The sequence below is a fragment of the Hippopotamus amphibius genome, chromosome 13, assembly GCF_030028045.1.
Source record: "Hippopotamus amphibius kiboko isolate mHipAmp2 chromosome 13, mHipAmp2.hap2, whole genome shotgun sequence".
In the NCBI taxonomy this organism is placed as follows: Eukaryota; Metazoa; Chordata; class Mammalia; order Artiodactyla; family Hippopotamidae; genus Hippopotamus; species Hippopotamus amphibius.
The window spans coordinates 46,351,845-46,362,166 of NC_080198.1; the positions used below are offsets into that span (position 1 = coordinate 46,351,845).

The 10,322-nt window shown below is 47.3% G+C and overlaps 1 protein-coding gene across 3 annotated transcripts in view; it reads left to right on the plus strand.

Moving 5' to 3' along the window:
* TCAIM (T cell activation inhibitor, mitochondrial) overlaps window positions 1–7,312 on the plus strand; it is a 45,528-nt gene extending 38,216 nt beyond the window's left edge. For 2 of the 3 annotated variants that reach the window (XM_057706554.1, XM_057706552.1), the window contains exon 11: window positions 5,424–7,312. In XM_057706554.1, the coding sequence (XP_057562537.1) occupies window positions 5,424–5,664 (241 nt within the window). In that variant the 3' untranslated portion in view covers window positions 5,665–7,312. Of the gene's footprint in view, window positions 1–4,107; window positions 4,211–5,423 lie in introns of all 3 variants that reach the window. The other variant, XM_057706553.1, reaches the window with a different exon arrangement.
* The last annotated feature ends 3,010 nt before the right edge of the window (window positions 7,313–10,322 follow it).

A 10,322-nucleotide genomic window follows, 5' to 3' on the forward strand; every position in this document is an offset into this window, starting at 1 on the left:
GTTATCACTGGATGAATAGGAATCGCCACTGTTTACAAATTTGAAAGCTGCCGATGGAAGGCAAGCCTCGTCTGCGTTGTCATTAAACTGAGAGGAAACGTTAAAGTGCAAATGGGTTTTGGTTCATAAGCAGCGCTGGCTCTGCCATTTGTGTCTCTGAAGGAATCCTGTTATATCTGTAGTTTTGTAGGCAGTAACATAGCACATGATGATGTTTCATGGATCTACTAGGAAGAAAGGGAGAGTCTCCCGTTCAGAACCGGGTGGTTTTCCTAAAGATGTGGCCTAAGGAGGTTTGGTTAGCAAGGATTCGTTCATTCCTGCAGCCGTCATTTGCTGTGACTGTTGGGGGTCGGAAGCTGTGCAAGGCGCCACTGGCAGAAAGATGAAGGCCTGGTCCCCGCCTGGTGGGGTTTGTTTCTGGCAGGAGAAGCAAGTGCTGTCAGCGTCTGGGGTGGTGGATGGAGAGGGGGCTCGCGTGAGAGGAGCCCAGGCTGACGATGTGGGAGGGGACCAGGAAGCGGAGGCTGTGGCCGAGGAGGACAAGGCTGACGTGTCTGGGGAGGAGGGCGAGGCAGGAGCCTGGTGGGTGGAGGACCGGGGTGATGGTCCCGTGTGCTGGTGGGGCACCCGTCTGGTTACTTCCCTCTCCCGCCCTGCTGCCCGTGTACTCCTCAGTCTACACAAACTGCTCGTTTAAAAAGCCAAGGATGTGAAGCAGACGAAGGGTGTTCACACAGGAGGGCCGTGGCCGTGACCCCTCTCACAGGAGATGATGGGGTCACTGTGTGCATCAGATAAGGGAAGGGGCCACGTATCTGTTTCACTTGTGGGATTGGTGTCAGTTCTTGGCCAGGTGCTTTCATATGAATAACCTGCTTCTTGACTGGTTGGAGAGCCTTTATGTTGTGATGTTAACTTTTCTAACCGTAAGTTTGTTTTCAAACGCTATGAGTGTTTCTGTGTTGTTAAGAAGTTCATTTGTATCATTTTTACTTTTAGAGTCCAGAAATAAGCGATATCAGTTGATAGTTCTCTTTCTCTGACTTTGTTTACTTCCTGTAGTCATCTCTGGGTCCATCCATGTTCCTGTAAATGGCGTTATTTCATTAGTTTTAATGGATGGCTAATAATCCAATGTATTAATATATATGTATCACATCTTTGTCCATTCCTCTGTCAGTGGACATTTAGGCTGCTTCCATGTCTTGGCTTTTGTAAATAGGGCTGCAGTGAACGTTGGCATCCATATGTCCTTTCGAATGATGGTTTTCTGTGGATGTACGCCCAGGAGTGGGATTGCCGGGTCATAGCAATGGTTTTGGTTTTACTAAACTAAAACTCTAGTTTTGGCATAGAGACAGCACTGCTTATGAACCAAAAACCTTTTGCACTTTAAGATCTCTTATCAATTTAATGGCAACGCAGAAGAGGCTTGCTTTCTACAAGCAGTTTTCAAAATTTTAGAAAGTTCTAGTTTTAGTTTTTTAAGGAACCTCCATACCGTTCTCCATAGTGGCTGTTTTCAGTTTCCCTTCCCACCAACTACGTAGGACGGTTCCCTTTTCTCCACATCCTCTCCAGCTACTATTGTTTGTAGACTTTTGATGATGGCCATTCTGACTGGTGCGAGGTGGTACCTCATTGTGGTTTTGATTTGCATTTCTCTAATAATTAGGGATGTGGAGCAGCTTTCTGCGTGCTTTTTTTTTTTAATACAGTGTGAGTAAAAGTTACCTCTTGGAATTGGCATCTTGAAAGTCTGCCCTGTTTGAATTCTCCTGCGATTACCTCCCCCAGGACATTTCTTGAGGGCACGTGTCAAGCAGTAACCCACCGGCCTTGTGACTGTCAGGTGCCCACCAGCACCGGTTTGTAAGTTGTTATGGGAAATGCCGCAAGGCGCCAGGATTTCTTCATGTCCAACCCTGGTGCCTCAGGTAACCAGAGCCTCAGGGAAAGCTCTTGTTCCTGGGTTGTCAGTTAGAGTGGAATGTGCCAGAATAAACACCCAAGGCTTGTTTCTCATTCCTTCTTTCCCCTTACCCTTCACCCCTGGGACAAATCCCAACCCCTGAAAATCCACTGCGCTGAGGGTGCTGTCCTCTGGAGGTGTGGCAACTCTCAGGAAGGAGGATGGAGGCGGGAACCCCACCAGCAGGAGACCAGGTGACTTTTCACAGCTCTTCTAGTCCAGAGGCTCCATCATCCTTTGGGTGCACTGGCCCGCCTGGATCTGGAGATTCTGGTCTCATGCAGAGGGGACCAGGCACTACAGGTCCAAGGGGGGCTCATTTGCTGGCACATCCTCCCCAGCTCCCTGGGACCCAAGCCTGCTCAGGATCCAGGGATGTGACACCAGCCAAGGTCATAATATTCACATGGCCCATGGGACTCTAAATGACACCTGCCCTCAAGAAATGTCCTGGGGTAGGTAATCGCAAATAATTCAAACAGGGGAGACTTTCAAGAAGCCAATTTCAAGAAGTAAGACTGTTTGAAAGATAAAAGCACATTGAAAGATGCTCAACATTGCTAATTATTAGAGAAATGCAAATCAAATCTACAACGAGGTATCACCTCACACCACAGTGGTCATTTTCAAAAAATCTACAAATAATAAATCTGGAAGAGGCCGTGGAGAAAAGGGTACCCTCCAATGCCATTGGTGGAAATGGAAATTGGTAACAGCCACTGTAGAGAACAGTCTGGATGTTCCTTAAAAAATTAAAAATAGATCTACCATATGATTTCACAATCCCACCCCAGGGCATAAATTCATAGAAAACCATAATTTGAAAATATGCATGCACCCCCAGCGTTCTTTGCAGCACTGTTTACAAGAGGCATGACAGGGAAGCAACCTAAATGTCCATCAACAGAGGAATGGATAAAGAAGAAATGGTACATACATGCAATGGAATATAACTCAGCCATACAAAAGAAGGAAATAATGCGATTTGCAGCAACATGAACAGGCCTAGAGATGATCATAAGTCAGGCAGAGAAAGACAAATATATGCTATCACTCATCTTTGGAATCTAATTTTTTTAAAATGATGCAAATACACTTATTTACAAAACAGAAACAGACTCAGACTTCAAAAACAAAGTTATGGTTACTAAAGGGCAAAGGCCAGGGGAGGAATAAATGAGGAACTTGGGATTAACACACACGCCTTACTATATATAAGACAGTTGACCAGCAAGGGCCTACTGTATAGCTTTGGGACCTCCACTCAATATTCTGTGAAAACCTGTGAGAAAAGAATATATACATGTATGTATACCTGAATCACTTTGCTTTACACCTAGAACTAATGCAACATTGTAAATTTCTCTACTCCAATAAAATCTTTAAAAAAGTAAACCCGGAAAGATAAACCAGAAATTAATGACTTGATTGTCTAACCCACCTTCCATTATCAGGGCTGATGATCTTCCTGCATCCTGTCTGCTGCTCTTTCTATTTTCGCTGTGGGCGTTCTGTAGCTTTGGAATAGTGCCCGTAGATTTTATGGAAGGAAAATAAAAGAAATACAATTCAGATAGGTCAGGTTTTAAATGATTCATCCCGCCAGTTGCTCAGGTAAATAAAATCCCTTGATTCACCTGGATTCCTGTCCTACTTCCTCACTCCCCGCTTCCCGGCCCGCAGACCTCTCGGCTCCACCCTCTGGATCTCCCCAGAGTCTCGCCAGGTCTCGTGTCCTTTAGCACCCTGCCCTGGCCTCAGCCTCCGTGATCCTGTGATGACGTGTCCGGTGCCCAGGCCTCCACACGCGCCCCCCTGCCCAGTGGATTCTCAGCAGAGCAGCCTGCACGAGTGCTCCTTTAAGAGCCCGGACGTGCTCATGCCTGTGAGGCCCCCACAGGCTGCCCTCACCCCTGCTTCTGCCGGGGGAGCTTCTTACCTTCCTCAAGGACACGCGCTCTTCCCCTGCCCGGAGCCCTTGTCCCCGACATCTTCTTCGGGCTTCGCCCCTTCCCCGCCCTCAGGTCTCAGCTCCCAGCCCTCCCAGCAGCTTCCCCTCCTCCCGCCCACCTGCCAGCCCTCCCCTCTGACACACTGTTTCCCTCGTTCCTTTATTGTCTGTTCCCCCCCAGACAGCACGGAAGCTTCATGGGGGCCGGAACTGTGTCTGTGTTGCTCCCTCCAGTGCCCGGCACACAGGAGGCCTCAGGCAACACTCACGGACTGGACCCACGGGTGCACATGCTTCCCTGGCCCCCTTGTGGCTCTGGGCTCCGGAGCCCTCATCCCTGCCCCCGTCCCCACGGGAGGGAAAGAAACCATTCACTGCTGGTCCCCTCGCGCCTGCCCTCTTGGCCTGGGCCCTCCACAGCCGGCTGTCCTCTCTCCTCTCCCCGCCCCGCGCGCTCCCTCCCTAGTCAGGCCGACGTGAGACAGGCCTTCTTCCTTAAACGAAGCCTGTTCTGAAACTGGTTTTCAGACACTGAGCTGCATCTCTCTTTATAGAGTGGATTCCCAAGTGGAAACGCAGTTTATAAAGTAAGATCAAGGTTGGCAGGTGCTCTAGCTGCAGAGGAAAGGAAGCAGAAGCCGCGCGTACCTGCGAGGGCCCTCAGAGCACCTCTGCACGACCCTTGGCTTGCTGAGCAGTTTGAAGACCACTGTGCTAAGCTGACATCTGGGTCCTGTCCTTCCCGCCCCTGCATGACCTCCAGGCTGTGTGTGTCTTGCCCTTGCCCAGTGGAAGGCAGAACCTGTGCCCTCCTGTGGGGAGAGAGTGGGGAGGGTGGCCTCCTCCAGCGCCTGGTCCTGTGGTTGTTCAGGAACCTCCAGAAGTCACTCCTGCCCGGGTCGGTGTTAGACTGTAGGGCCTCCTGAAGCTGTGGTCTTCTCTCATCTTCCTGCTTTTCTCAGCCACCAACAGCGGCTTGGGGAGGCAGGATAAGAGCCTTTTAAATTATGTATTCATTAGATAACAAGGACCTCCTGTATAGCAGAGGGAACTATACTCAATATTTTGTAATAACCTATAAGGGAAAAGAATCAAAAAGAATAGATATATGTATGTATAACTGAATCACTTCTCTGTACACCAGAAGCTAACACAACATTGTAAATCAACTATATTTCAATTTAAAATTTTTTAATAGAAATTAAACTTCAATAAAAAATAAAAAATTTTTTAAAGCCAAAAAAAATTATGTATTATCTTTACCCCATTACTGCTAAAAAGATGTAACAAATACTTAGAGATACATGTGGAAATAATAGGTGCTCCATGATAACTGTGGGCAAGTCTTCTGAGCATGTAATTTGGCCTTCGTGGATACCATTTTCAGTGTTGAGAGCAGAAAGTTATCGCCCAGTATACAAAAAGATTTTTTACATTTTATGTTCTTTTATTTGGTTATAGCTTGTGGCAATCATATGTTTGTTTTCAACATAACAGGTTGAAGGTCATTGAAAATGAATTGATGCAGGCTTCCACGAAGAAATTTTCTCTGGAAAAGTTTTATAAGGAGCCCAGCGTTTCTAGTATACAAATGGTGGATTGTTGTAAGAGACTTCTAGAACTATCACTGCCTTATCTACAAGGGATGCACCTCTGCGTTTCCCATTTTTACTCCGTCATGCAGGATGGAGACCTTTGTATTCCTTGGAATTGGAAGAATGGAGAAGGCATTAAATAACACAGAAATCTGTCTTATATTTTAAAGAGATAAGAAACTGTGAAACTTATTTAAATCCACAGTTTGTTGTAACACTATCATTTACATGTTACAAGAACAGAGTTTCTAACTGCTGCTTTAAAAGTAGACTTTTTGAAAAATTAATTTCTATTAGGGAACTTGTTTCAAAAAGGTTTTCTCTCCCAGTCTTATAGTGTTTCTTACCTCATTGGCAGGACCAGCTGAAAAGATGTTAGAAAGAAAACATATTTGCAGTGGTATGAAAATGGAGGATTCTACAGGATGAAAGATAGATACATATAGATAGATATGTCTATATATTTTTTTTTTCTTTTTTAACATGAGTGAATGTTGGTAAGTATAAACAGGTTCTCATTCATTATAGCTCTGGAGTCACAGCACTCATTTCCACCTGTAACAATTCAACATGCGACTTCATAGTTACATCACGTGTATCGATACACACACCTGTGTCTTGCGGCCAATTATGGACAGTTTGTCGTCCAAAACAGATGACCGATGGGTAGTAAAACTTCGTTAATCAAATTTTCCTATAGAGAGAGTAGATGGGAAAAAGCAGTTGAATGACTACATATTGACATTATCATACACCATCTGATAGAGTTTTGTTAAAGCATCTCCAGTAACAGAGAATTTAAAGTTTTCCTATGCGTTAAGATATTGTAACTGTTGGTAGCCTGTAACCAAGAAACAGTGAATTTTTTTGAATGATTGAATGAGGTGATTCACTTGTTTTCGGGGAACAAACACTATCCAGGAAAATCCTTGTTTCTCCAAGAGTTCCAGCAGGCAGGGTCAAGTCTAAAATGATTCGGACCACTCAGCATCTGTCGCTCCTCTCAGACCCCAGTCTTCCAGGGATGGGAGCGCTGGTTAAGCCTCTCTGAGTCACCCCGTGTCCATGGTTTTGTGGACTTTCCTGGACCCACAGCCCAGCCCAGCCTCACGCTCTGTAGACACAGGGCTTCTCTCCCTGCAGACATTTCCCTTAGGACAATACTTTGAACCAGATTCTAAACCTCTTCAGCTTGTTTCTCAAGATGGCAAGGTGAGTCCAGGTTTGTAACACCATTTTTGAGGCTGTTACTACTGAAGAAATAAGAAAGGAATTTTTTCCATAGTGCGTTAGAAAGGAAAAGAGATATTAAAAACGATTCTTGAAATATGTTTTAAATTTATCTAAAACAATGATTATTTGAACGCTTTAAATACAAATGTGTGTTCGAATAAATATTGATTCGTAATTATTATAGTTTGCACATATCACCCCTTTTAACCTGTGCCTAACAACTGCACTTAATTTTTTTTTTCTAATGTAAAAATGTTGTTGCCTATAAAGGTTTTCCAGAGCCAAATGATGGGAGAGAAAATTTCTTTAGAGGTACATAAGACTTCCCTGGCAGTCCACTGGTTAGGACTCCACGCTTTCACCGCTGAGGGCACAGGTACAATTCCTGGTTGGGGAGCTAAGATCCCACAAGCTACACGGCGCGACCAAATAAAAAAATTTTATGGAAAAATAGGTTTGGATTATGCCATTTCTAAAATCAACTAATATAGTATCCTCAGTAATATGTTTTGAATTGGACTTTGTCTCAGAACTAATTGTTACATAATAAATACATTAACCAGATCATTGTTTTCTCATTATTCATTTGTTAATAGTTTACAACTATTTCAACATGCAGGAATTTACCAAAAATTGGCCTGTTTGACTTCCTCTCCCAATCTAACATAAAAGTTCCAGAAAATTCTCTCCCACCACGCAAAACTAGGACAGGATCCAGCCCCTCTAACCTCGAAGCCTCAGGTTGCCAGAGGGACCTGAGCTTCAGCCCCAGGCCAGAGCTCTCCCAAGGAGAAACCAGGCCCTGAGTTCGCCTGGGGGCTGTACCCTCTGCCCATGCTGTCCAGTCAGGGAGGTGTATCTCCAGAGCCATGTCTGTCCACAGGACAGGTGTCTCCATATCCTACTTCCTCCTGTCTCTCTACAAAGCCTCTGCCTCCAGGCAGCCTCCCTGAGCTCATGAGAGGGGCTATGGGCCTTGAGGGCTGGACAGGTGGGCAAGAGGGCTGCTGTTTTGCCCAAAGCCTTACTTTCAGTCTCAAGATTCATAGGATTCACTAGCAAAATAACTGCTCTACACTTAGCTAAACAAGAATTTAGAGAGAGTTTATTGAATTAAAGATTACAGCCTACTAATTAAGAAAAGAATTAACTGGGCTTCCCTGGTGGTGCAGTGGTTAAGAATCCACCTGCCAATGCAGGGGACACGGGTTCAATCCCTGGTCTAGGAAGATCCCACATGCCGTGGAGCGACTAAGCCCATGTGCCACAACTATTGAGCCCATGTGCCACCACTACTGAAGCCTGTGCGCCTAGAGCCCGTGCTCCGCAACAAGAGAAACCACCGCAATGAGAAGCCAGCGCACCACAACGAAGAGTAGCCCCTGTTGCTCCACAACTAGAGAAAGCCCACATGCAGCAATGAAGACCCAACACAGCCAAAACATAAATTTAGTTAATTAATTTTAAAAAGAATTAACTAAAAAAATAGTAAAGACAGAGGTTGATACATCACCAAATTGGGGAAGCACCTACATCCAGATCCAAGTAGCGCTGGGAAGTCCCGAGTGACAGCAGTCTGGAGCCCCAGCTGGGGAGGTTCCCAGGCAGTGCATTCACTCCCCCGGTTAGACATCAGATTGGAGTTCTGGGGGCTCCTGCTTATAATTCCAGGCCGCAAACTGATACCAACATTTTGCGTGTAAAAATGCAGCTCTGGATTTATTTAAACAATGTTGTTGGTTTCATCATGTGAGTCACAAGATTCTCCAGACCCTGGGGACTGGCCAGGTCCCCAGGGCTCAAGAAATTCCCAAGACCCACTCCCTTTCTTATCACCAGCGCCGTTTGCCTTGCTAGCAGCAATGGTTAGGTGTGTAAGCAGGCATGCAGTCCAGGCAAGGACACAGGTCGGTCAGAGGCCTGTTTCTGTCTCTGAGGCCTGAACAAGACTGTATTACTAACTTCCCCAACAGCTGCCTCAGGAGCCAGCTCACCTTTGGAACTTCTAAACCCCCCGCCCCCTTGGCCTCAGTCCCCCATCTGTGAAAGGAGGCCCAGGGCATGTCCTTGGAGCTCCTCACCCTGAATGAGCAGGAAAAGAGAGTCCTTGGCCACCAGCTCAGGTGCCTCTTTCTGCTTAGCAGTTGGATGAGGGAGAGGAGGTGGAGCAGCCAGCGATTAGACATAGCAGACCCGGGTCAACGCCATGGGACCCTCCTCCCCCCACGCCCCTGCTACTACAGCCTTGTTCTACTGGTCACTCAAAACCCTTCCCTCATGGAGACATGCCTATTCTAGAGCACATTAGGGATTTTTTTCCCATAAGCTGACAAATGTTGCATATAGGGAAAATGAGGCCCAAATAGTGAAGAAACTTGCAAAAGGCCTTTCTGGCTGCTGCAGGCTGGAGAGGTGGCATTAGAACCCAGGCAACCCAAGGGCTGTGAGGCATCTGCGCAGGCAGGAGCACCCCCAGCTCTGGGGAAGTCCACCCCCAGGTCAGCGCCAGGGGTTGGCAGGACCACAAGTAAAGCCCTATGGCCCCACGGGGTGGGGACCATAGCAGAGACGGGGACCATAGCAGAGACAGTTACTTCGGGGTCAGGCATGTCAGTCCTGGCCATGATGGTGCACATGGGTCAGCAGGAAGCCAGGCTGACTTTGCCCCACTCTGGGGACTACTGTGAGAACCGGGAGGGGTGGCGCCCCTGCTTCTCCTCCTGAGTGACCTGGCAGTGGCCTTGGCCTTGCCCCTCCAGCCAGACTGCTCAGGCAGCCCCCACTGTCCCTGCTCTAGCCGGGCCACGGCATGCACTGGGCCCCCACCAGTGCCTATGAGTGTCATTCTGAAAGTAACATTTGCACACGTCTGCCCCAAAGTCCATCACAGCAGCTCACGTGGGGGAAACTGGCTCAGCACAGGGCACGGCCACACGGCAGGGGGCCATTGGATTTCACCCTCATAGTCTTCGGGAGACGGTCAGTTTTCCTTTCTGTCACCACCCAAGGCCCTGGCCTGCACCTGGTGTCAGCGGGCACAAGATGAGGCTGCCGAGTGAGGCAGAGCAGAGAGGCCTCAGGAAGAGCGTGTGACAGGCAGGCAGGCACAATACAACCCATGTACACAGCGGCCCTGGTAACTCACTTTATCTGCACCCAAAAAAGCAGGATTTTTAAACTTTGAGACAAAACTTTCCTAAGAGATCTCCTAAGATCTCTTCCTTTCCTATGAGTCATTCAGTTAGAACTTAGGCAGCATCACTGTGTGCAGGTCCTGTCCTTGGCACGAGGAACACAGCAGGGACCAAGCCTTGAGGCCCTGGGTGCCAAGCACCATGTAGCCTTCCCTGGTGTGTTAGCTTCCTGTGGCTGACATAAATTACAACCTGGGCAGAGCTTAAAACAACAGAAAGTTACTCTCTCACAGTTCTGGAAGCACAAGTCCAAAATCAAGGTGTCGGCAAGGCTACTCTCTCTCCAGAGGCTCCTCCCTTCCTTTATTTGTCTCTTTCAGCCTCGGGGGTCTGCCAGTGTTCCTTGGCTGGTGGCCACATCACTTCAGTCTGTG